General features: G+C 45.6%; 1 protein-coding gene across 1 annotated transcript in view; it reads right to left on the bottom strand.

Annotated features, from left to right (window-relative positions):
- Nucleotides 1-27,612, bottom strand: part of KCNK10 (potassium two pore domain channel subfamily K member 10) — a 147,713-nt gene that overhangs the window by 46,282 nt on the left and 73,819 nt on the right. The window contains exon 3 of the mRNA XM_061158338.1: nucleotides 7,304-7,421. Coding sequence (XP_061014321.1) covers nucleotides 7,304-7,421 — 118 coding nt within the window. The remainder of the gene's footprint in view (nucleotides 1-7,303; nucleotides 7,422-27,612) is intronic.

Genomic DNA, 27,612 nt, shown 5'->3' with positions numbered 1-27,612 from the left:
TTTGTGGGAAGAATCTGCACAGAGCTTCTTCCAGCTGAGGAAGAAGTATAGCTCCTGGAGACCCACCCGCACAGTCAACAACTGAGAATTAGTTACTGAGAAAGGAGACAGGGTGCAGGGTGACCTCAACAAGGATAGCAGTCTAGTCTTCTCCTGGCGTGACTCCGGGTTTGGAGAAGAGCCTGAACGTGTCCCCCTGTTGCCGCACATTTGTAGACCTTCCTGTACAGCTGAGCACAAGAAAACCTTGTCCAAAAAAAAAAAAGTGCTTTGATATCTTCAGATAAAAGGGACCTCTGTTACTGAGCAGTATCACTGCTTTTCAGGAAAAGACTATTATTCCTAAGATCTCTGTATACGCATTCTACATAATGAGCACATTTTTTTGTGTCTGAATAGCACATAACCTCACGTGGCTCAGGAGAGTCTTTCTGGAGAGCGATTTGGCAAGCCTTTAAAAGGTTCAGGTCCTTTGACAAGGCATCCCCTGGGGGATCTTGCCAAGAAAACAAGCAGAGATGAAGATCGCCCTTGGAGAACAAAGATTTTCATTGTGATATCACACTATCACAGAAGTAAAAACCACTTAAGCCTGCAACAACTTGTGATTACAGGGTTGATAATAGATCCAACGGAACCCATCAAAGATTATGTTTTTCCAAAGAACCTTAGTAATATGGGGCAATGTTTACAGAATTACGTTCACATTATGTGAACTCAAGCAAACACGCTAATGTGCGCATGTTTCCCAAGTAATGAAAAAGCTCCTCGGCTCCAACTGCCCTACTGCCTGAGTTCTCAATAATGGAAAATCTCGCAGGAAGAACAAGAAAGATTAGCAGGCTCTTAGTGTTCTTATAAGCCTTGTTACCATTTGTAATGAGTGAATTTGCCACTAAATAACTATGAGAAAACATCATCTCCTCACCTTATTATTCTTACTAATACTGTACTCCTGTTTTCTTTAGAAATTTCTAATGGTGTGACTTTCTAAAACCTTCCACCCTGCAGTCAAAATTTAGCCAGCTAAAAGGTGTTCAACTCACAACACATTATTTTTCAGTTAAGGCAGAGAGTCGGGGCGAGGTGGGGGGGGAGCGTTTTTTCCATTGAGTAGAAAAGAACGCAGTCCCTAATACGAACACTGAGCCGTGACCCTGAAGCGGGCTCGGGGTTTGGGTCGGCTTTTATTTTCGTTTGTGTTTGTCTCTTGCTTGTTGTGCAATAGTTTCCTGTTCAGGCTCCATCTTCCCTCAGATTTTGGGGAAGGTCCCGGGACTTTGCCCAGCTGTGACACAGTATCCATGTCCCATTACAGAGGCAACAGCATCCCAGGTTGCCAGGACACCAGCACGTGGAAACCTAGGGGCTGATCCAATAGGAATCTCCATCTAAGACCTGAAACCAAGAGCAAGGAGCCCGAAGGAGGAGGAGGCGGCAGCCGCAGTGGCCAGCAGGGTCCGGCCCGGGCCCTGAGATCAGAGGGTGCCTAGTGGCCCTCTGTGATCTCTGAGCCCTAAGTGTGCATTTGTCAGGATTTTTCATTAGGTGAGAGAAAACCCAATGCACGACGGACCCCAGCGCAGGGTATTTACACGTATTAACTCTCTATAGGCAGCTTCGCCCCCAGCTCAGAGGGGGCAAGCGGGACCTCACTCACGCCTCCTCTTCTGTTACTCGGCTTCCTCACTATCAGCTGAACTCTAGGCAGAAAAACCCCTCGAGGGAAGGAAATGAACGGCAGGGTCCTGGGCTTGCCTTTTTCCCGATTTACCTCCAGTAAGGAAAAGTAGTCAATTCCTCCAAAACTCACGCAAAAGCCCCTGCAGGAATCCACTCGCTTACTGGCCTAATCCGGAAATCCTGTCAGTCTCTGAGCTCAGGACTGTGACCACACACATGCACATCGTTGAATTTCTTTTTTTATGGTTCTAATTTAATTTTAGTTTTTAAATTTAAGTATAGTTACTTATGAGTCTCCCCTGGTGGCTCAGACAGCAAAAATGTCTGCCTACAATGTGGGAGACCCAGGTTCGATCCCTGGGTTGGGAAGATCCCCTGGAGAAGCAAATGGCACCCCACTCCAGTACTCTTGCCTGGAAAATCCCATGGACGAAGGAGCCTGGTAGGCTACAGTCCACGGGGTCGCAAAAAGTCGGACACGACTGAGTGACTTCACTTTGCTTTGCTTTTGCTATAGCTACTTATAAGGCGTTAATTTCTTCTGTATAGACAAGTGATTCAGTTATACATACACACATACATATATACACATTTTTAAATATTCTTTTCCATTATGGTTTACCATAGCATATTGAATAGAGCTCCCTGTGCTATACAGGACCTCGAAGCTCACCCAACTATACATAATCGCTTGGACCTACTAACCCCAAACTCCCAGCACCTCCCTCCCCCTCCCCCTTGGCAACCACAAGTCTTCTCTGCGTGAGTCTGTTTCTGTTTTGTAGACAGGTTCATCTGTGCCATATATTAGATTCCACACGTAAGTGACATCATACGGTATTTGTCTTTCTCCTTCTGACTTACTTCACCGTAAATCCCCCAAAGCCACGTGACACATTTCCCCCTCTTAATATCCAGACCACTGCACACAGTATAACCTGACGCTGGTCTTCTCTGGTCTGTGGCAGCGATGCCCTCAGGGGGCGCTGAGCTGGATGGCACTTCTTGCCCTTACATCAAATGGTGCCGTGTCATCCTGCATCCTTCGTTGGATGCTATGGGATTGAGGACAAATATGACCTAATCCGGTCTGGAGTGTCTGAAAGGCTTCCAGGCCCCAGACTTATTAGCGTAATATTTACCTCTACTGCTTGGAATAGTTGATCTTAATACACTTGCAGATTTGTAACTACAAACCTAGTATGCCAGAAATTATATTATGAGACTTTCTAAAAAGGAATGACAGTTCTCTCTCACTCCAAGTTTCCTTATCGCACGTAACTTTCTGGATCGCAACAACGCAAAAATCATACAGGTTCTGAAGATGAGGTCTATAACCTAGACAAAACCCCTGCCTCTAAAACAACCCAGAGCTTCTGAAACTTGCTCCAATAGGAAGATAATCACTAAAGATGCATTCCCTCCAAAAAGGCATACCCTCCAACACCCACCTAATGTGTGGCTATGAAAAGTAGGGGGAAGGAAAAACCTCACAGAAGGCCTCAGAAAGTTATGAGATTTGAGAGATTTGAACTACAAGAGAGATTTCCTCCCACAGAATATAAACAAATGTTAATGCAAGAATCCTGCCACTGAGTGCAGAAGAGTCTCCCTCTGTTTGGCCATCACTGCTATGAACTGGTGATGGCTGTGTGTGTCCCATTCTTCTCAATGAAAATTTTTATTACAATGTGACTTCACTACTAAACGAGGGCAAATAACTCCCAAACTCTTTTTCAGCAGAGCTGGGAGAGGTATGCGATCTACAGATTCCACCATACATGTCAGGGTTACCCAGAGAAGCTGAGACTGCAGAGGCAACATGGGAAAAAATATAGAAAAGAAGTACAGAGAATGATTTAAGGGCCCATTGGTGGCAAATCTCAGAAAGTGTCAGTAAAAATCCAATTATGAAAGTGAGGGTCTCACCTTGAACTTCAAAAGCTACATCCCTGTTTGCACCAAGTGTGAAATATAGTGTGAACAGGAAGAGCTGCAGAAGCCTTCCTGAGCTTGACCTGGTCCAGGAAAACAGAAGAGGCAGCACTGGGCAGAGAGGAACACAGATGGGCCGGGTCTGCAGGGGGCGCTCCGCCTCACTGGCAGCAGCAAAGCGGGGCGTCTTGGCCTGTGCCGCCAGAAAGGTTACCGGCTTCTCCCTGCTCTCCTCTTCCAGCCCCACGGAAAAGTTCAGCAGAGAGCTGGTCCAGGAATATCCAGTTTGTTTGGCATCAAAAGAAACCGGCTGGGCATGAAGATAAAGCTTCCATTAAGAAAAAAAAAAAAAAAGTGAAAGAGCAGCAAAACTTTCCAGTGAAGGAAAGACACTTGCCAGAAAGATGCCGCCCCAACAGACAAAACTGTAAACAACTATGAAGTAATCGCCTCTCAGAATCATCACAGAGAAACCACAAAGATGCAAGAAATCAGGGAGAAGATGATGAGGTAACAAGTGTAGATGAAATGTGAGCTAAGCTAATGGAATTCAGGGGTAAAAATAGGAAAGAAAAAAGTCCCCTAATGATCACAGAAATGAAAATAAAATTGAAAGATGTGCATGGAGGAGGTAAGCACTGTGAAAACAGACACACACACACAAAGAAGAGAGGATGAAATCAAGCAGTTGATATGACCCACCTCCCAGAGTAATCGAAATAAAAACAAAAATGAACAAAGGGGACCTAATTAAACTTAAAAACGTTTGCACAAGGAAGGAAACTATAAGCAAGGTGATAAGGCAGCCTTCAGAATGGGAAAAGTAATAGCAAATGAAACAACTGACAAAAAATCAGTCTCCAAAATATACAAGCAGCTCATGCAGCTCAATTCCAGAAAAATAAACGACCCAATCAAAAAGTGGGCCAAAGAACTAAATAGACATTTCTCCAAAGAAGACATACAGATGGCTAACAAACACATGAAAAGATGCTCAACATCACTCATTATCAGAGAAATGCAAATCAAAACCACAATGAGGTACCATTACACACCAGTCAGGATGGCTGCTATCCAAAAGTCTACAAGCAATAAGTGCTGGAGAGGGTTTGGAGAAAAGGGAACCCTCTTACACTGTTGGTGGGAATGCAAACTAGTACAGCCACTATGGAGAACAGTGTGGAGATTTCTGAAAAAACTGGAAATAGAACTGCCATATGACCCAGCAATCCTACTGCTGGGCATACACACCGAGGAAACCAGATCTGAAAGAGACACACGTACCCCAATGTTCATCCCAGCACTGTTTACAATAGCCAGGACATGGAAGCAACCTAGATGTCCATCAGCAGACGAATGGATAAGGAAGCTGTGGTACATATACACAGTGGAATATTACTCAGCCATTAAAAAGAATGCATTTGAGTCAGTTCTAATGAGGTGGATGAAACTGGAGCCTATTATACAAAGTGCAAGTAAGTCAGAAAGAAAAACAATATAATATATTATAGTGTATAATATACAATACAGTATATTAACACATATATATGGAATTTAGAAAGATGATTACCCTATATGCGGGACAGCGAAGGAGACACAGATGTATAGAACAGTCCATCAGACTCTGTGGGAGAAGGCGAGGGTGGGATGATTTGAGAGAATAGCATTGAAACATGTATATTATCATATGTAAAATAGATGACCAGTGCAAGTTCAATGCATGAAGCCGGTCACTCAAAGCAGTTGCACTGGGATGACCCTGAGGGGGTCGTCCTGAGGGATGGGATGGGGAGGGAGAGGGGAGGGGGGTTCAGGATGGGAACACATGCACACCCATGGCTGATTCATGTCGATGTTTGGCCAAAACCACCACAAGATTGTAAAGTAACTAGCCTCCAATTAAAATAAATAATTTAAAATTTAAAAAAGAAATTGAAAACCTATTTTAAGGGTTAAAAAGGAGTGGAGGGAAAATACTAGTATAGAAGACATGGAAAGAAGTAACGATAGATGTATAATTGGAATCCCTAAAGAACAGAACCAAAACCATACGGCGGAGAAAATGTTTCAAAATGACAATCAAGACAGCTTTCCTGAAATAAAAGGGACGCAACCTAGTAGCTTTATCAGACAAATGATAAAGAAATAATCATTTGAGCAGCTGAGAAAAAAGATCAAGTCACTTGTACTGATAAAAGGGGGGAAATTGCCTGGCATTAGGTCTCTCCACCACTACATAAGCAGAGGGGGAAACAGAGTAACCAACAAGATCCTTAAAAAACAATGTGAGCCACGGATTTTGTTTCCAGCCAAACTGCCCTTCCAGCCAAACTGCCCTTCGAGTGTAAGGCTACCATCTTGAACAATGCAAACACCCAGGGAATATTGCTTCCAGGAGCCATTCTTAAGTTTTAGCCAAGCAACGCCATTGACAAAAGCAATGGCAAAACCATGATGTAACCCATGGCTAGAGACGAACACTGACAATATTTAACCGTAGAACTATGAGTAACACAAATGGGAGTGCCCAGGCAGCAAAACAGAATGTGAAATATACACCCTGATGTTACAGAATATTACAATGAGTAATAATTGATAGCGGAAGAGGAAAAGAAGTTGAGATGCTGAGTAAGTTCCCTGACTGCATTGAATATGATAGCTGAGAGGCAAGAGTTATTATTTAAAATGGGCAAGTTGTCTGACAGAAGCTTAAGCATATTTAATAATGTAAAAGTAAACACTGATGGGATGGCCTCAACTGAAACTGTGTGGTGGAGAAAGAGATGTCATCACCCATAATAGAGGGCTAATAAATCAGCTTAAAGATTTGAACCCTAAGGTTATGCGATTATAATTATAAAGTTAACCCGTATGACAAACCATTTAACACCTAGGACAAAAATACAAGACTCCCCGAGGATCAGATAAAAGACACACAGAAATACATTAAGAACAAAAATTGGTGCAGGAAGTAGGTAATCAGAGCTCAGCTATGATCAGCTGCGAAGAGCATTTACCTAGCAAAGTAATGCAAGCATTCACTTTTGATCTAATTAAACCATAAGAAAGGAAGGAGGACAGGAAGAGATCCCTTCTACAGTGGGCAGGGACGAAGAAAGGGAACTAATTCCTCATCTTCCTCAATGGGAAGTCAAGAAATCATCATTAAAATAAAATTTGGGAAGTGCAGCACAAATGTGATATTTAAAGACACGGAGATCAAAATAATCAAGCAAAAGAGAGGAAAGCAATGTAACCAGGGGAGGTTAAAAAAAGAGAGAAGGGCAGAAACTGCTGTTTTTCATAACAAACTTTGTAGAACAGTTTGGTTCCTTCATGAATAAGTTTAATAAGTACATTTTTTAAAAAGGAATTTGAACTCAACTGAGCAATCTGAGTTCAACTGACCAATTCAGAGACTGATTTTTTTTTTCACTTTAACCTTCCCATGAGGTCCATTTAAACTAAAGGTCCCCTAGACTTTCATTTTGAAAACTGAAACAGTTCATTCTACTTTGCCTTTTATTGAAAGCCACCACACAAGTACTGCAATAATCTGACAGTGTTGGGGAAGCCTCCTTTGAACCCCCAGCAGTCATATACTCTATGTGGACGAACTGTTGATTTTAGTGCCGTTATTCAGGAGGGCCTGCCGAGGAAAAGATACTTGCAAACACATGGATACCTATGGTGGTGATGACAGTTCCAGCAAAGAAAAAGGCACTTCCGAGGTCCCAGTGACTGCTGTTGTTGGAAGAGTTTCCTATCGGGCTCACTCCTGCGTTGTCCGCGTCAAGAGCGTGCTGCAAGGAAAGTGAGAAAGCGTGAGACTCAGTGACGAAGTTTACCGAGACTTCTTGCTCAAGAACCTGCAGTGGTCTCTAGAGGACAGGTTATGCGGACACAAGTACAGTCACAGAGTGAAATTCTACGGTTAGAGAGGAAAGCACAGCCCAAAACTGCACCACCTATGCCAGACCACATGTCCCAAATCTGCGCTTCATACCTGACGTCACTGCAGCTTCAACCTGCTCTGGAAATGTGATCTTTCTGATATTTATTCTTTTCTTTTAGTGAAGCGCCGTGGATTTACAATACTATGTTAGTTTCTGGTGTACAGGAGGTGATTCGGTTGTTTTCTTTTTTTCTTTATTGTATTCCGTTACAGGCCATTACAAGAATACAGTTCCATGTGCTAAATCCCTCTGCTCATCGATTTTATGCAGAGTAGTCTGCATCTGTTAACCCCATCCTCCCCATTTGTCCCTTCGGTAACCACAAGTTTGCTTTCTGTGTCTGTGAGTCTATATCTGCCTTATATATAGACTCTTTTGTATTATCTTTAGATTCCACATAAACATGATATCGGGCTTTCCAGGTGGTGCTAGTGGTAAAGAATCCGCCTGCCAATGCAGACACAGGAGACGGAAATTCAATCCCCGGTCGGGAAGACCTCCTGAAGAAGGAAAGGGCAATCCACTTCAGTCTTCTTGCCTGGAGAATCCCACGGACAGAGGAGCCTGGCGGGCTATAGTCCACGGGGTCACAAAGAGTCGGACCAGACTGAAGCTACTTAGCACACACACATAAGTGACATGTACAATTTGTCTTTCTCTGTCTGAGTTACTTCAATAAATATGACATCTTTTTTCATAATAGTTCTCTTGTCCTATAAAAACCATCCATTTTGTACAGACCCTGGGAGCATACCTCCAGATACTTGATGAGATCTGCCCGATTCATAAATCATTGAGTAAAGCCAATTACATCTTCAAATCTACTTAGTAGAATTTTTTATAACACTATACACTCACTTATTAAAAGTAAAAAAGTAGTTTTAAGTGGGAGGGGGAACCTGATATATACTATGTTGTCATTTATGTAAAATTTGCTGGTGTAGGATTCCCAGCTGGCTCAGTGGTAAAGAACCCGTCTGCCAACGCAGGAGACATGAGAGACGCGGGTTCAATCCCTGGGTCAGGAAGATCCCCTGGAGAAGGGCATGGCAACCCACTCCAGTGTTCTTGCCTGGAAAATCCCAGGAACAGAGGAGCCCGATGGGCTATGACCCATAGGATCACAAAGGCTGCAGAGGATACAAATGAAGCGACTTAGCACGCACACAGGATTTACCCAGTCCTGGCACAGGTTACGCAGAACGCATACGTCTTGTGCGTATCCATGGAAAGCTGTCTGTGAGGACTGGCACCCAAGCGGTCGTTCTTGGAAGACAGGATTTCAGTTCCTTTCCGCTCTCGTCTGTTTTGTTGGAGTGTTTTACACTGAGCTGGTTTTGGGAGTTGAGAGCTGGGACTCCCGGGTCATGGGGCCGTGGCTGTACCCCTTACTCACCTCAGAACCTCGGGCAAGTTATGTTCACCCCTCCAAACCCAAATTTCCTCATCTGCAAACTGGAGGTGATAATTCCTCCCCCCACAGAGTTATTGTGAGGATGAAATTAGGTGATCGATGTAACACGCTTAAGCGGGTGCCCAGCACTGGAGCAAGGCTTAACAAAGAGCTGCCAATTGTGTGACTGTCATTTCACTGTGCCCCCAACACACACACACACACACACACTTTTTTAAAATAAATGACAGTGACTCTTCACTGGCTACTGGATTTGGAATTTCATACACCTTAAAATTCCCAATGCATTCTTAGTGACTGTTTAGAGGTTCCATTAGTAATCTTTTTTTTTTTTCCTTAGCTTTTTATTTTGTAATGGGATATAGCTGATTAACAATGTTGTGATGGTTTCAGGTGAATATTGAAGGGACTCAGCCATATATCCATCAGTAATCTTGATAGCTACAAACAGAATGAGATAAAGTCATAGTTTGGATTGTGCATTATAAAAGTTGTTTGATTATTCAAATGTAATCAGTTTAATGAGTTTTTAAAGTGTTCTTACTTTGGGTGTAGTGACAAGTACCTATGTTGAATTTGCAATATGAAGGGTACACTGATGGGGCTAATTTCAATAAATCAAACCTATATTAGCACAAAAAAAAAAAACAAAAAAATTCCCAATGACTTGTCCACACTGATGCGCCAACCTCACCTCACACGACTAGGAAAGCCTCAGCCCCGGGCAGGATGCTCTAGGAGACATCCCCTCACACCCCTGAACCTCTGCTTTGCTCTCCCACAAAGGTGCCCCTCCTTCAGGGTCTAATCTGGGCCCCAGTTCTTTAGGAGGTTCGGTTTGTTCAGGTTCAGCCCCCACGGACGCCCTCAGCCCAGGACTGATACCTCCTCATCACATACACGTCACGGGTCTTTGATCATGCACCTGCTGCTTTAGATCCTTCCAGAGTCTCAGCATGCACAGAACAAGGTGGACAATCCCTCTGCAGCTCTTCCCGAGAGGGCCCTGCCAACCTCTTGCAAGCCAGGGGAGAGGGGACGAGGAGATTTCCACCATATGAGCTGTGGTGGAGAAGAGACAGCTGGGGGCTTCAGAGGGAGGTGACAGAAACACGAGCTACTTCTCCAACAAGGAAGAAAGACTCCATTCTCTGCCGAAAACTCTAACAACCCCCTGTGGATACTGCCAGACACAGTTAAATATTGAGATGTGATTACAGTCATCCTAAATAATGGCCATTAAAGCTTTGTTAAAACGGGCAGACAGCGGTTGCCACAAATTAGATTACAACTGAAAAAGTCAACCATTGTTAGTTACATTTTGCCTACGTTGATCTGAGATATTTCCAACTGTTTAGACCAGGGATCAACCCATTTCCAGAAAAAGCCAGACAGTAAATATTTTAGGTTTTGTGGGCCACATATGGTTTCTGCTGCATATTTTGCCTTTCTTTTTATAGCCCTTTAAATATGCAAAACCATTCTTAGCTCTCAGTTGTACATAAACAGGCTACTGGCTGGATTTGGCAAATGCCCTAGACAATTGTTCGATCCCTGGGTTGGGAAGATCCCCTGGAGAAGGGAACGGCTACCCACTCCAGTATCCTGGCCTGGAGGATTCCATGGACTAGTCCATAGGGTGGAAAGAGTCAGACACGACTGAGTGACTTTCACTTCACTAGACAACTGACAAAAGAAACAAATCTTTTTTGTTCAAGTCTTTATTCTTTCCTGCCTCTAAGAACATGAAATACTATACTAGCCACTGTTTCTAACATAAACCTGGCAGCCCAGAATTTAAAATCCAGCTGCATGGAATGTGTCTTTGCCCGTGGTTTAAATCAGCCTAATCTACAAAGTTCACTTATTCATTGGCGGTTCTGCAATCCTCTGCTTCAGACAGAAGGCAGAGGGTGAGTCCGTTCTGCTGGTAAAATACCCACTTTCACTCTCCTGAGTGCCATCAGACCAACCACAGGCCTTAACTTTTATCTCTTCATCATTGATTCAGCTCTGATGGGCCCACCTAGAAATAATATCTCTAGAGGGACAGCTCTAGAGCCCAGTCACTTGAGTGGCCTCAGATCACAGCATCAATACCTAATATTTATAACTTCTGTGAAGCTGTGAAAAGAGTTTGGCTTCAATCCATCTTCACTGTGCTAAGGACGGCATGTTGACATCCAAAGCAGACCCAGTGCCGCGTATAGACAGATTTGCAGCAAAGACAAGAAGGGGTAATTACTGGCTTCATCAAAAAAAAATCCAACATAAGATTCCTTTTCAAGTTTCTTTTCTTTGAATTATGCAATTGATAAATATTTAATGTTTACATATGTAACCCTCAAGGAAAGTATCTATCGGTTGAAAGGAAAGGAAGTTAACATTGGTTGAGTGTCTGCATTGAGGCAGGTGCTCTAGAAGCATTCTTCCCTTTAATCCCTTCCACAACTTGTGTGTTATTCAATTCTATTCTTTCTACACTTGCGAGCACGTCACATTACCTCCCCCTTTCAAGATACGGAAACAGGCTCAGGAATGTCAAGTACCCCTTCTGTGGTCAACAGCCAGGAAGAGGAGGGTTCAGAATTCAAGCCCGGACCGATCCAAAACCACGGTTTTGTCCTTTCCTCTGCATATGGTACCTCAAACGCAATCATACTCACTGACCCTGTGCTCACCTCCAGGCAGAGAGGAGGGAGAAGGCTGGTCACTGTCCAAGAATTTAGACAGAAGAGACCTCACAAGCGGTCATTTCTTTCTTCCTTTTTGGCTACACTGACCAACCGAGGATCGAACCCATGACCCCTGCACTGCAAGCAAGGAGTCCTAACCACTGGACCACCAAGGAAGTCCCAAGCAGTCTTTCCTATCTAGACTGCTTCCTTGAACATGTCGATAGAGGCATCGGACTTTATTGGACTGCTGGAGCGGATGACAGCTCCACGGCTCAGCATTAAAAATTTAAAGAATAAATAAAAACTTGGAAAAGTGGATTTTAAAGCCTGAGAGGGAGGGAACAGAGAAAGGAGAGTGAAAGCACTAGGGAAAAAAAAAAAAAAGAGGAAAAGAAGGAAGCAAAAGGGACAAGTGTCAGTTGAGCTTAGTTACTACAACGCCCAAGACTTCTAACAAGCAGGCCCAGGCCTCCCCGGCAGCTCGATGGTAGAGCATCTGCCTGGCAACGCAGGAGACATGGGTCCAATCCCTGATCTGAAAGGGCCCCGCAGGCCAGCAAGCAGCTAAGCCTGCGGGCCACAGACACCGAGCCACAGGCAGCGACTGCTGAAGCCCCGCTCGCCAAGAGCTTCGGGGAGAAGCCCACGAACCGCAGCAGAGCAACCCTTGCCCTCTGCAGGCGGAGAAAGTCCCTGCCGCAACAAGGACCCGGGACAGCCAGAAACAGGCAAATAATTGTTTAAATAAAGCAGGTCCATCTGGTACCCAAGTTTAGCTTGCTTCAGATCTCGGATGTGCACCCTCTCCCGTGCACCCAAGTCTTCAGTAAAGTGGGCTCTACAAGCAGATGCCTTGGGGAAGTGAGTTTACATACAAGGGCTGTTACAGGTACAGAGGGCTGGAATATGATTTACAACCAGAAGCAAGAAGGAGAAAAAGAAGGCCTCTCACAAGTCACCAAGCTCTTGGTAAGACTAGAGGATCCCACAGCCCAGGACTGAGGTGTGATGCCATCTAGATATTTTAGATTAGAAAAACTCCAGCAAACAACCAGGATTAAGAGGAATTCGCAATCTGTAGGTCATCCACCTACAGGGAAAACCAGTATAAATGGACTGCTATCACTTGAATCAACGGCATCATTTTTAACTCCATATTACTGATTGAATTCATACTTCTAACTTTATTAAATTTCTAAAATATTTTCTAATAATCTTAGTTGTTTGAACTCAAGTAAAGGCTATTAAAATGAAATGCATTTGCTTTTAAGGTTTTTTTCCCTCCCCATTCAGGCTGCAAAAGCGAAGATAAAGCAGCTCATTAGAAATGTCCTAGCACGCTGCTAATAAAATGACGAAACTGAGCTACAAACAGTCTGGCTTGAAAGATCAGTTATAGGCTAGAGATTCAACCCCCATAAGCATCATTTAAAGCCACAATCTCGGACTCAAAGAGCATCATGTGTTCACAAGTTCAACCACAACCAAGTTCAGAGAGGTCTTCTGAAAATCAAAAGGAGAAAATTATACTAGATGGGATGTGAGAGTTTCAAGGAAAGCATACTATAGATTAGAAGGCATCACTTTAAAATTTAATTCTACCCCTTTTTGAATTTCCCTTATAGCCTGTAAGTTAGAATTTCCAATACCCACCCAGGAAGGGATTCATAAGTGAATGCTTTAGTCAATAAAATATGAGTGAACAAACTATAGTAATGAATGTAGGCACATGATATTCCCAGCAGTGTGAAAGGAAAGCAATTTATGTCTTTGTAATACAGACAAACATAAGAAAGCAACCCAACACGAAGAAATATAATGATTGTTCTATGTTTAAAACGCAGGTGAAGGAAGAGGTGATGACCACGGTTAGTGTGTGGGCGTGAAAGAGGGGGAAACAGCGCAGCTGGTAAGGGATCTATCTGCCAATCAGGAGAGAAGGGAAGGCAGCCCACTCCAGTGTTCCTGCCTGGAGAATCCCATGGACAGAGGGGCCTGGTGGGCTACAGTCCATGGGGTCGCAAAGGGTCACACACGACTAAACACAAACACGCAAGGATCCAAAAGGATCTATTTCTAACTTATTTACAAAACAGAAACATACTCACAGATCTAGGAATCAAACTTACCGTTACCAAAGGGGAAACCTGGGGAGAGGTGATAAATTTAGGAGCTTGGGATAAACATATACACACCAGTGTATATATAAAATAATCAATAAGGACCTAGTGGACAGCACAGGAACACTACTCAATATTCTGTAACAACCTACATGCGAAAAGAATCTGAAAAAGAATGGAGATTCTTGATTCACAGCAAAGTGAATCAAATATACGTACAGCACTGCGTGTGGACATGAGTGCTCAGCCGTGCCCAACTCTTTGCAATCCTATGAGCCCAACAGGCTCCTCTGTCCGTGGGATTTTTTCAGGCAAGAATACTGGAGTGGGTTGCCCTTTCCTTCTCCAGGGGATCTTCCTGACAGGGATCGAACCCACCTCTCCTGGGTCTCCTGCATCAACAGGCGGATTCTTTACCACTGAGCTACCTGGAAAATCCATACATACACACATACACACACACACACACACACACACACACACATATACACACACACATATCTCCATATCTCCATTCTTTTTCAGACTCTTTTCACATATAAGTTATTACAGAATATTCACACATATAGTAGTGTATATATATACTATATAGTGTATATTACACACATAGTGTGTAAGGTATTACACACATAATATGAATTATACACACATATATAGTGTGTACGGAGAAGGAAATGGCAACCCACTCCAGTACTCTTGCCTGGAAAATCCCATGGATGGAGGAGCCTGGTGGGCTGCAGTCCATGGGGTCGCTAAGAGTTGGACAGGACTGAGCGACTTCACTTTCACTTTTCACTTTCATGTGCTGGAGAAGGAAATGGCAACCCACTCCAGTGTTCTTGCCGGGAGAATCCCAGGGACGGGGGAGCCTGGTGGGCTGCCGTCTCTGGGGTCACACAGAGTTGGACACGACTGAAGCGACTTAGCAGCATATAATGTGTAATGGAGATGTTAGCTAATGCTGTGGTGGTCATCATTTTGCAATAAGTAAATGTACCAAATAAATACATGGTACGCCTTAAACTTCCACAACGTTAAAATGTCAATTTAATCGAAATGAAAGTGGAAAACAAGTGAGTAAAGACAGACCCTCCCCTCCTGCCCCCTCCACCCCCCCGCTTCTCCTGCACCAGGACCCCCAGAACGGGGGAACAGGGAGACTGCAGCCTCTCCCAGAGGAGGCAGGTCTGAGGCTGACGGGAAGGAAGGGGGGTGTGAGGAGCCCCCCGAGGCCCTCCACCAGGCTCCCCCCGCGCCGCCGGCCCCGGGGCAAGGCCGGGCTGCATAAATCAGAGTTTCAGGCAGTTGGCGACGCCATCGTGAGCTTTAGTGCTGCTCCGGGATGAGCCACGGCCCTCAGGGGACCACTGACTGTCTGTGGCTTTCCTCCTGTGATCTGCGCGCTCCCTGAGATCATCTGCTTCTCTGTGTCCTCACGTGGCGCCCGGGAGGAAGACAAACAGAGGCGGGGCAGGAATCACTCGGCTTGTCTGAGACTGAGGCAGGCGGCCGAGCGGGGCCTCTGCAGCGATGCCAACGCCCGCGGTGGCGGGCGCTGATTTAGTGTCCACACTCGCGGAGGGAAAGCAGCTTGGTTCATGAGTCAGCCTGGACTGCAGGACAGGCGTTAGCCAGGACACGCAGTCTTCTTCCTGACGGCGTACAGCTCGGGGACGAAAGGACCTCGTCCGAGGGCGCAGGGTGGTTCCAGCTCTTCCGCGTTCTTCATGTCAGGAGGGCACGATCAGCAAAGGGGTTTGGGAAGGAGATATCCAGCCAGGGGTCGAGGTGAGATGAGGGTGGGGGAAGTGGTTTCATAAATGTCCTCAGAGCAGGCGCGCTTTCAGCCATTAGTGGAGGGAAGGAAAGCCACAAGCCCTGGGAGACCGAGAAAGGTGGTGGGCAGACCGCAGTCATTAGGGCTCAGAAGCGCCCCGAACAACCCCAAGCCCCGACACCAGGGTGCAGCATCCTCCCAGCACCCCGCACATCTGCGGCGGAGGGGCCCCAGGGGAGAAGGGGAAGTAGGAGACTAATCTGTTCTCCACGGTGGCTTTTTATTTCTCCTGCTTCAGAAGCAATTCACATATCAATATTTCAGCAGCAGAGGTGAATGGAAAGGCTGCTTCACACCCCAGGGCAGAACCACACCACACACGTCCTTCAAACAACAGCGGGGTGGGGGAATCACAGCTCCCAGCGAGGCACCTCTTGATTCCGAAGTCCTCAGCACAGACAAACAGTATAAGCACTTCATACATTCCTCTTGCAACAGGGAAAGTTTACGGGTAAAGTGCGCACGTCCAACCCGTGCAAGGTGTTCGGCTTCCCTGAGCCTCGGTTTTCTCGTCTTTAAAATGAAGGAGGGACATCCCTGGTGGCTCAGTGGCTAGGACTCTGTGTTCCCAATGCCGGGGGGCCCTGGGTTCAATTCCTGGTCAGGGAACTAGATCCCACGTGTTGCAACCTGGAGTTTGCATTGTTTGCATGCAATGAAAGATCCCGCAGCTGCAACTAAGACCCAGCGCAGTCACATACATCTATTAAAGGTTTTTAAATAAGGGACCCTACCTTTCAGGGTTGCTGTCAGAACTTTTTGATGTGAGATATGACTCAGACAGCCTGCCCTGTCATTTCGTACCTAATGATATTAATAATAACAGGAATCCTAAGTACTTGCCAGTGCATAGGTTAATTCAGTGAACCCTCACGGTGACCTGTGACATAGGCATCCCCCAGGGACACACGAGACAGAGGAACGAGGACCTTGCCCATGATCGCACATCTCCTGCCCGGCCAAGCCAGCAAGCGGATGCTCGGCCTTGGCACTGGGGGATCATCACCCTAAATGTCAGAAAGGCAGCTTCCCTCCATCCTCTGTGGTCCTCTTTCTCCCTGTCTCAGATCCTCTTAGCCCAGTTCCCTGCCTCTAGAGAGCAGGCTGCCCCCGCCCTCCAGGAGGAGACACCCCAAAGGTCTACAAGAGGTCATGGGAGAGGGAGACTGAGGGACACGGTCCTCACCTCCCACCCGGGCAGACGGCCGGTGCAGCAGACAGACCGGTGCTGGCCAAGCAGACCAGCCATCCTAAGACTCACCACCTCGGCATCTCCCATCAGTAAACCTTCCCCAAGACCTGTGTGGGCTGCACGCTCCGTCACTCAGTCATGTCCGACTCCCTGTGACCCCGTGGACTCTAGCCCACCAGGTTCCTCTGTCCATGGGATTCTCCAGGCAAGAATGCCGGAGTGGGTAGCCATGCCTCCTCCTGGGGATCTTCCCCACCCAGGAACCAGGCCAGCACATAAAAAGGCAGCGTGAGCAGCTTCAGTGCCATGGGGGATACGAGGATGCTGTTTATTTTCCTGCTGCCCTGAGTATCCAGTTGTGCGCAAATATTAGCCTTTCCTCAAGGCCCCAGGGGATCCAGGCAGCAGGCTTTCATCAGAGCTTTGTTTACGGGCTGGTCATAAATGTACAGAGGGGGCCACCTGCAGACTGGACAGCAGGAGCGGAGAGTCTGTTTGAAGAACAAGAGAGAGAAACCCAACATGAGCTGAGCAGCCCATCCAGAGCCTCTGGTCTGAGCAAGCGAGCCTTCCTTGCTGCCTCTACTAGTTATTTCTTTGGGGGGAAAAGTTCTATAACTCGGTTCCTTAGCACCAAGAATATATTAATGACTCACCTAGTCAAACCCTGTCATGTGGGACCAAGATATATTGGGAGGACACTTTTACGTTTCAAATTATGCCTTACCACTTAGAATTAGTTTTCTCCCTTTGACTACATGCAAGGATGAAATAAGAGAAATCTGAAAGCATCCAGTACTCTAAGGAGGCAGAGATACATGTGTCTGCTCTGAAAAGATCAATAAACTTTCAGACGAACTAACTGTCACTCTTTCATCTCAGTTTGGACTCAGCCTCTCCAGACAGAAACAAATTTGCCAAGTGACGTTGAAAAATCACTCTGGTCCTAAGGAGAATGTCTGAAGCATGCCCCGCTCTCTCTGCATTGGAGATTATTCCTATCAAAGATGAGTCTACCCAATTTCTGGGGGGGAGGGGAAATATTTTTTTCCACTGGGCTAGAAAAGCAGCTCCCGGAATTCTAATTCATTGCTGTGTGAGCTAAATCCAAGAGGATTACTCCTTCCAGTGCCACTGCACTGGAGAGAGCTTGAGATTTAACAGATGATTAATCACGTCAAGAAAAAGGGATGCTTCTGCGATCTTGGGCTCATTGTAGCTTTGTGAAATGGAGCACTTCCTGCCATATCAATAAACAAGGATGTCACAGTGATCCTTGATTCCAGCCCTCCACAGGTGACTTTCTGAGCCCAGGGAGAACCATGCCTGCTATCAGGTAGCCACCAAGCTGCTACAAGCTGCCGCCACTCACTAAGGTGATCAAGGAACTAAGGGTGTGAACAATCAGATCCCAGGATGCTGGCCCCAGAGAGCGGAGGTGCACATGAAAGGAGTGATTGCAGCGTGCCCAGGCTCTTGTGTCTTCCCATACACAGAAAAGTGCTAAATTCCTTAACTTGAGATATCTTGCTTTTGTTCAGTCACTCAGTCGTGTCCGACTCTTTGCGACCCCATGGACGGCAGTACACCAGGCCTCCCTGTCCATCACCAACTCCCGGAGTTTACTCAAACTCGAGTCTATTGAGTCGGTGATGCCATCCAACCATCTCATCCTCTGTCATCCCCTTCTCCTCGTGCCTTCAATCTTTCCCAGCATCAGGGTCTTTCCCAGTGAATCAGCTCTTCGCATCAGGTGGCCAAGGTACTGGAGCTTCAGCTTTGGCATCCAACCTTCCAATGAACATTCAGGGTTCATTTCCTTTAGGATGGACTGGATGGATCTCCTTGCAGTCCAAGGGACTCTCAAGAGTCTTCTCCAGCACCACAGTTCAAAAGCATCGATTCTTCAGCCCTCAGTCTTCTTTATGAGATACCTGGTTTTCCTAAATTAGCAATAATCTTTCAGTGTTCAGACTACCTGCCCCTTGCTGCAAACCTCTATAACCTGACTCCGCTCCCACCTCCTTGGAGTAGTTCTCTCAGGGTTACTTGAGATGCTGTCTCCTGGCCTTGAAGTCCTAAAAATTCCCACCAAATAAAACATAACTCTCAATTTCTAGGTTGTGACTACTTTTTAAGTTGACAGTTTTCTGCCTGGACTCTTTCTTACTCTTGAGTGCTCGATATTAATCCCCAATTAATATTTCATTTCCTGTGCCCCTTAGAAAATGAATCAGCACTTACCAGCACCTCTCTCAGATGAGCGGCTTGATGTGTGGGCAGACAAGGAAACACAAACAACCCCAGAGCCTCTGAAGAAAGCTCGAGAACACTCATGAAAATATTCATAGGAGCCAGGATTTACAATATGCTTCCTTAGCTTATTCAACCTGAACAAAAACCCTGCAATAACAAATCCTGTTATCATTCCCATTGTTCATAAATGAAACGATAGAAATAAAGTAACTTGGCCTCTTTGTAGTAGTTAGCAGGCCACAGAGCTGGGTGTGGTTGGCAAGTTCACCTTTGACTCTGGCCTTCTCCTGTCTCCCATAGATAACTCTCTGACCACTTTGCAAACCTCTTTTCTAAAGCTTATCTGTTACATCACCTCCTTTTATCTGAAAAAGGACAGCATGGAGAAGTATGGAGAATTTGTACTTCTGATCCTCCTTTCTCACAAGACAAAAGGTTAAACCGTCCCTTCCTCAGTAAAGCTAATGCTCAACAACCAGCTTTTCATCTCTTCTGCCCACTTCTACCGAGAAGGGAGGGAAAATGCATGTTCTCCATGAAGACGGATAAGCAACCCTTAACTTCAGACTTAAATGATACATTGTGTACTGTGGTTCTTAAATAGAATCTGTTGACTCAGCCCAACACCCTTATGTGCAGATGCAAGGCCATGTCCCTTAAGAGCACAACCAACAGATAATCATTCCTTTCTGTGGTCTTCTCACAGGAGAATGAGGTCCTTCTGGGGGTTCCGCAGGTTGAGTCGGAGACTCCTGCTCTGTGAATAGGGGCCTGAGTGTTTCCTTACCTTCCAGCACCAATTACACTGGACTCTTAATGACCGGCCTCAAGCCGCATCAGTTTCCCCAAAAGGGGCAGAGCATCATGGTGGAAAAGTAGGGGTTTTGGAGTCAGATTGCCTGTGTCCAGAGTCCAGTTCTACCTGCCTCTTAAGCTTGGGCAAATTATCTAACTTCTCTGCCCTTCCGTTGCTAACCCCTACCTCAAACGCTCATTGTAAAGACTAAATGACATTAAACATGAAAGCTTTAGAGCAGTATGTGGCCACAGTAACACCATATAAGTGAGCTAGTGAAACAATGAACTCTGCGCTAGAGGCCTCTGAAGAACAGGGAGTAGGCATCTTGCATCATCTTCTATTTTATTTTTCTAATCATCAGAGTCTAACACAGTACCTGCAAATTCATGTCCTCTGAGTCAGTGATGCCATCTAATCATTTGATCCTCTGCCACCCTCTTCTCCTTTTGCCTTCAGTCTTTCCCAGCAATAGGGTCTTTTCCAATGAGTCGGCTCTTTGCATCAGGTGGCCAAAGTATTGGGAGCTTCAGAATCAGTCCTTCCAGTGAATATTCAGGACTGATTTCCTTTAGGATGGGCTGGTTGGACCTCCTTGCAGTCCAAGGGACTCTCAAGTTCTTCTCCAACACCACAGTTCAAAAGCATCAATTCTTCAGCACTCATTGTCCTTATGGTCCAACTCTCACATCCATACATGACCACTGGAAAAACCATAGCTTTGACTCTATGGACCTTTGTCAGCAAAGTAATGTCTCTTGCTTTTTAATATGTTGTCTAGGTTGGTCATAGCTTTCCTTCCAAGAAGCAAGCGTCTTCGAACTTCATGGCTACAGTCACTATCTACAGTGATTATGGAGCCCCAGAAAATAAAATCTGTCACTGCCTCTACTTTTTCCCCTTCTATTTACCATGAAGTGATGGAACCGGATGCCATGATTTTGGTTTTTGGAATGTTGAGTTTTAAGCCAGCTTTTTCACCATCCTCCTTCACCCTCATCAAGAAGCTCTTTTATTCCTCTTCACAGTGGTGTCATTGTATGGATCACTTACGATATCACTTACCATACACTTACAGTGTATCACCTATGTATCACTTCTTTGTATATCTGAGGTTGTTGATATTTCTCCCAGCAATCTTCATTCCAGCTTGTGGTTCATCCAGTCCAGCATTTCTCATAATGTACTCTGCATAGAAGTTAAATAAGCAGGGTGACAATATACAGCCTTGTCGTATATTCCATTTTCATTCCAATCCCAAATTTGAACCTGTCAGTTGTTCTATGTAAGATTCTAACTGTTCCTCTTGACCTGCATACAGGTTTCTCGGGAAATGAGTAAGGTGGTCTGGTATTCCCATCTCTTTCAGAATTTTCCACAGTTTGTTCTGATCCAGAGTCAAAGGCTTTAGTCTAGTCAGTGAAGCAGAAGTAGATGTTGAGTGTGAAGTCAAGTGGGCTTTAGGAAGCATCACTATGAACAAAGCTAGTGGAGGTGATGGAATTCCAGCTGAGCTATTTCAGATCCTAAAAGATGATGCTGTGAAAGTGCTGCACTCAACATGCCAGCAAACTTGGAAAACTCAGCAGTGGCCACAGGACTGGAGAAGGTCAGTTTTCATTCCGATCCCAAAGAAGAGCAATGCCAAAGAATGTTCAAACTACCATACAATTGCACTCATTTCATTTTGAGCAAAGTAATGCTCAAAACCCTTCAAGCTAGGCTTCAGCAGTATGTGAACCAAGAACTTTCAGATGTACAAGCTAGAAAAGGCAGAGGAACTTAACTATACGCCACTAAAAATTTTTTTAATTTAAAAATTTTTTAAAAATCTTGTTAAGTGAGATTTTTGCTTCACTTTAAACAAGGAACAAACATATGCACATTTGTAGATAAATGTGGATACTACAGCATTCATTTCTGGGTTTTGTTTTTATTTTTATGAGAGTGTTTTTAGAACACTGACTTCGTATTTGCAAATTCATTTCCTAGTGTCATGCCAATTGCCATTAGCTCTTTAATTTCTGGCTTAAAAGCTTTAGATCTTCTTCACTAAACAGTGATGGAATCAACAACCCCAGGGATATGAACAATAATAGTAATGAAGTGGGAGCCTGCAGAGACAGGTCAGAGGCTGCAGGCCCTTCTTGCACATGGTGAACAATCTTCCACATGACCGCTTGGCTGGAGAAAGGGCAGCGCCTTCTGACTTCAAGGCAATGGCCAGGAGAGTTGCTTCCGCTTGCACGAGCTCCATCTTTGGGCACATAGATGCCTTGGCTGTGGTCCAGACTTCCCACACAGAAGGCTACCTGGGTAATGACCCGGAGGGGTGGGATGGTGTGCGAGGAGGCTCAACAGGGAGGAGATGCATGGATGCACACAGCTGATTCACGCTGCTGGACAGCAGAAACGAACACAACACCCTAAAGTAATCACCCTCCAATTAAAAAAAAAAAAAAAAAAATGGCCGCTTGGAAGAAGGGAGGGCCCAGGTCACGGAAAGAGAAGGCTGATCCTGCTGTGAACTCGGCTCACAGCAAGGATTTCCACGGGCTGCTGAGTGCCTGTCTCAGGAGTCATTCTTTCCCTAAAACCATCATGTTCCTAAGTATGTAAAACTCTGGGGCTTTCAACACCAAGGAGTCTGCTCATGCATAAAGAACACGAACATGTACTCTTGATGACCTGACCCGAAGGAAAGGTCTCTGAGTGCACAGAAAGAAACTTGCTTCTGGGAAGGTCCTAAATGAAGGATTCTTGGTCTCCGAAAGAGATATATGAGCACCACTCATTCAACTGCAAGCATCTGCCATGGACCAGCCACTGTGCTAGGCATAAGGGATATATGGATAAAAGACATAGCCCCAACCTCAAAAAAACTCACAAACCTGGAAAAGAGACAGGTGGGAAAATGATGAAGAGCCAACATGGTCTATAAGTGTTGGTCACTCACTCATGTCTGACTCTTTGCGACCCCAGGGACTGTAGCCCGCCAGGCTCCTCTGTCTGTGGGATTCTCCAGGCAAGGATACTGGAGTGGGTAGCCAGCCCCTTCTCCAGGGTTTCTTCCTGACCCAGGGATTGAACCCAGGTCTCCTGCACTGTAGGCAGATTATTTATTGTCTGAGCCACCAGGAAAGATCCATAGTCTAGCACAGAGGCAAATGTGAGTATCTGATGCTTCCAGGCAAGCAGGGCATTACCCACCATGGACAGCGGGTGGGGGTTCATGACGGGTTCTTCCCGGACCTAGGTTTTGTCACCTCTGAGGATAAAACAGTTCAGAAATCCAGAGCAGGACACTTAGCAAAATGCCATAGGTGGCACTCCATAAATGTTTAGCTGATGAATGGATGACTGGATGACTAAAATCCAGCTCATCAGTACGGCCACTATGCTCCGGTTTAACGTGAGGGACCAAAATGGCAGTGCACTAATTGATTGCATCGTGTCACCTGCTGCCTGAAACAGTCAGACTCTCAGGATAAATCCAACATCAGGCCCTGTGGGGTCTCGCCCCTCCTGGGACCCAGTGTCCATCTCCCCTTGCCAACAGAACTCTGGCCACAACACTCCCCTCCTCCCGAGTTCCCAGACATCCTGGCCTCCTTCCACCGCGGGGGCCCAACCCTCAGCTCCCGCTTCCCGTCTGCTGAGTCAGTTCTGCTCACAGGCCTCCCAGCCACAGCTACTTCGCTTTTGCAGCCTACATCTGGTTTTTCTTCTTGCTGTTCAGTCACTCAGTCCTGTCCAACTCTTTGCAACCTAATGGACTGCAGCACACCAGGCTTCCTGGTCCTTCACCATCTCTTGGAGTTTGCTCAAACTCTTGTCCATTGAGAAGGTGATGCCATCCAACCATCTCATCCGCTGTCTCCATCCTCTTCTGCCTTCAATCTTTCCCAGCATCAGGGTCTTTTCCAATGAGTCGGCTCTTCACATCAGGTAGACAAAGTATTGGAGTTTCAGCTTCAGCATCAGTCCTTCCAATGAACATTCAGAGTCGATTTCTGTTTTTATTTACACCTATCTGTGTGACTATTGGTATAAGGCTGGCCACTCCCATTACCAATCAGCAGAGTGACCATGTAATTTATCTTTCAAACAGAGAAACTTTTGAAAGGAAAGGGGGTGCTATTCACAGGGCTACAAAAGCTGAGATGTTTGGCCATCCTGTTATAAGCTCCAAGACGTCGGGGATGATGTCTGCCTTTTATTCACCATCATGTCCCCAGTACTTAGCATCGAATCTGGCACATAGCAGGCAATCAAAACATTTGTTGAATTAATGAATGAATGAGTGAGTGAGTGAGTGATTTGGGGCAGAAGAGAATGGTAAATGTCACAGCCTTGGGGAATGTTCATGGGTCATGCAGATTAACCAACAGCTCCTGCTTGTGGGGAGAAAGTTTGACAGCTCAAGATCTCTGGCCTTCTATCTGCAGAATAGCAGCTTCAGTCACCATGACAACATCAAAGGTCTGTGCCCAGGACCACAGCATCATGCCCAGGCTCTCCTGCAGCTGCTCACACCACAGATTAACTCCTCCTCAACGAAAGAAACGAGTCTCTAGACCAGAGCCCACAGCCCAGCCCCTGGCCCTGGCACAGTTTCTCTCTGTATGTTGGGAGGGAGCTCTGGGTCGGAAGGCAAGCCCTGGCTCTCAGGAAGGAGCTCTCCAATCCTGTGGTTTAAGTGGGTTTTCCCTTAGTCAGGAGGAATTTCTCCCGATACAGTTACACACTCTTCAACCCCACTGTGTCAAGCGGAGGATAGGACCTGATTAGGAGAGCTGGGCTCACCTAGGGGAACCTTATCCCCGACAAAGGAGGCAAGAATATACAACGGAGAAAAGAGCCTCTTAAATCGGTGGTGCTGGGAAAACTAGACAGCTGCATGTGTTAGAATGAAATTAGAACACTTCCTAACACCTTACACGAAAAGGAACTCAAAATGGATCAAAGACCCAAATATAAGAGCAGAAACTATAGTGCTCTTAAAGGAAAACACAGGCAGCACACGCTGACATAAATCACAGCTAGAGTCTCTCTGGTCCACCTCCTAGACTAACAGAAATAAAAACAAAAATAAACAAATGGGGCCTAATAAAACTCAAGAGTTTTCAAACACCAAAGGAAGCCAGAAACAAGATACAAGGACAACCCTCAGAATGGGAGAAAACAATTGCAACAGAAGCAACGGACAAAGGGTTAATCTACCCAATATATAAGCAGCTCCCATAGTTCAACATCAGAAAAACAAACAACCCAATCAAAAATGGGCAGAAGACCTAAACAGGCACTTCTTTAAAGAAGACATATTGATGGCCAATAAACCCATGAAAATATGCTCAACATCACTTATCATTAGAAAAATGCAAATCAGAACTACAGTGAGGTATCACCAGTCAGAATGGCCATCATCAAAAAATCTACAAACAATAAAAGCTGGAGAGGACATGGAGAAAAGTGAACCTCCTGCACTGCCGGTGGGAACATAAACTGATGCAGCCACTATGGAGAATAGCATGGAGACTCCTTTAAAAAACTGGGAATAAATCAACCATAAGACCCAGCAATTCCATTACTGGGTATATAATGTAAGAAAACCACGATTCTAAAAGATACATGTACCCCAAGCACGGAATCAAGATTTCTCCTGGAATCAAGATTGCCAGGAGAAATATCAATAACCTCAGATACGCAGATGATACCACCTTTAGGGCAGAAAGCGAAGAACTAAAGAGCCTCTTGATGAAAGTGAAAGAGGAGAGTGAAAAAGCTGGCTTAAAACTCAACATTCAGAACTAAAATCACAGCAGCCGGTCACTTCATGGCAAATAGATGGGGAAACAGCGGAAGCAGTGGCAGACTTTATTTTTGGGGGCTCCATAATCTCTGCAGCCATAAATTAAAAGATGCTTGCTCCTTGGAAGAAAAGTTATGACCAGCCTAGATAGCATATTAAAAAGCAGAGATATTACTTTGCCAAAGGTCCGTCTAGTCAAGGCTATGGCTTTTCCAGTGGTCATGTATAGATGTGAGAGTTGGACTATAAAGAAAGCTGAGCACCAAAGAATTGATGCTTTTGAACTGTGGTATTGAGAAGACTCTTGAAAGTCCCTTGGACTGCAAGGAGACCCAACCAGTCCATCCTAAAGGAAATCAGTCCTGAATATTCATTGGAAGGACTGATGTTGAAGCTGAAACTCCAATACTTTGGTCACCTGATGTGAAGAACTGACTTATTTGAAAAGACCCTGATGCTGAGAAAGATTGCAGGCGGGAGGAGAAGGGGACGACAGAGGATGAGCTGGTTGGATGGCATCACTGACACAATGGACATGAGTTTGAGTAAACTCCGGAGTTGGTGATGGACAAGGAAGCCTAGCATGCTGCAGCCCATGGGGTCGAAAAGAGTCGGACACGACCGAGCGACTGAACTGAACTGAATGTTCACTGCAACAATATTTACAATAGGCAGGACATGGAAGCAACCTAGATGTCCATCGACAGAATAATGGATAAAGAGGTTGTAGTACATTTATACAAACAGAATATTATTATTCAGCCATTAAAAGGAACAAATTTGAGTCAGTTGTAGGGAGGTGGATGAACCTAGAGCCTCTTATACAGAGTGAAGTAAGTTAGTAAGAGAAAAACAAGCATCATATACTCACACACGTATATGGAACCTAGAAAACTGGTAGTGATGAACCAAGTAGAGGATGGATCTGGGGACACAGCTGGAGAAGGTGAGGGTGGGAGAAACTGAGAAAGTAGCACTGACATCCATACACTCCTGAGTGTAAAACAGTTAGTGGGGAGTTGCTAAAAAAGACAGGGAGCCCAGCCTGGCTCAGAGACAACCCAGAGGGGTGGGGTGCAGGAGGCTCAGGGGGAAGAGAGATGTGTGTGCAGATAATGACGACGGATTCTCACTGTTGTACAGCATAAACCAAAACAACATTGTAAAGCAAGTTTCCACCAATTTAAAAATAAATAAAATTAAAAGAGAGAGAGAAAGCCTGAGCTCTGGAGTCAGAAAATCCGGATTCCATACCGACCTTTGCCACTAGCTAGTTGAGAGGACTTAACCAGGGCCCGTAGCATCAGTAAATGTGGGTGATAACAGTAGCTACCCGTTAGGATGATGAGTGAAAATACGAGGTGGAGAACACACGTGAACAGCCTGGCCCCAGCCTGCACACAGTCCAGGCCTCACCAACGGTGTCAAACAGTAGCCATCAAAAAAAGCCCAAGGCCTCAGTACTGAGGAAACCAGCCAAGGCTCTAGGCATTTATTACCAAAGAGTAAAAAGCCCTCCACGATCACAAAGTGCAAACCAGTGGCAAGGATCCTGCTCACCAACAGAAAGAGGCACGGAACCAGTCCAGGACGGGGGAGACCCAGCAGGATGAGGAGGGACCCCACTCCCGAGGTTCCCACTTCCAGGAGATTCCAGACCCAGCCCCTGGCAGGCCGTGGGAAGCTTCAGCCTTTCTACAGACACAGAACCAGCATGAAGAGAAGGTCATGAGGGTTCTGAGGAGGAAGCAACTTGACAAGACGAGGACTGAAGTGTGCTGGGGACAGAAGTCAGCCTTCTGGACCGCGAAGTAACTGCTCCCTGGGGGCGGGGTTCACACAAGTTGCCCTCAGGACACTCTCCAGAGAGAGAGGAACCTTTCTTGCTCGTGCCATGACCAGGAAGGTCCTAGATCCTCCCTGTGACCACCTC

This window comes from Dama dama, chromosome 12 (genome assembly GCF_033118175.1).
Source record: "Dama dama isolate Ldn47 chromosome 12, ASM3311817v1, whole genome shotgun sequence".
Classification (NCBI taxonomy): domain Eukaryota; kingdom Metazoa; phylum Chordata; class Mammalia; order Artiodactyla; family Cervidae; genus Dama; species Dama dama.
This window is presented reverse-complemented; position numbering and strand designations above follow the sequence as displayed.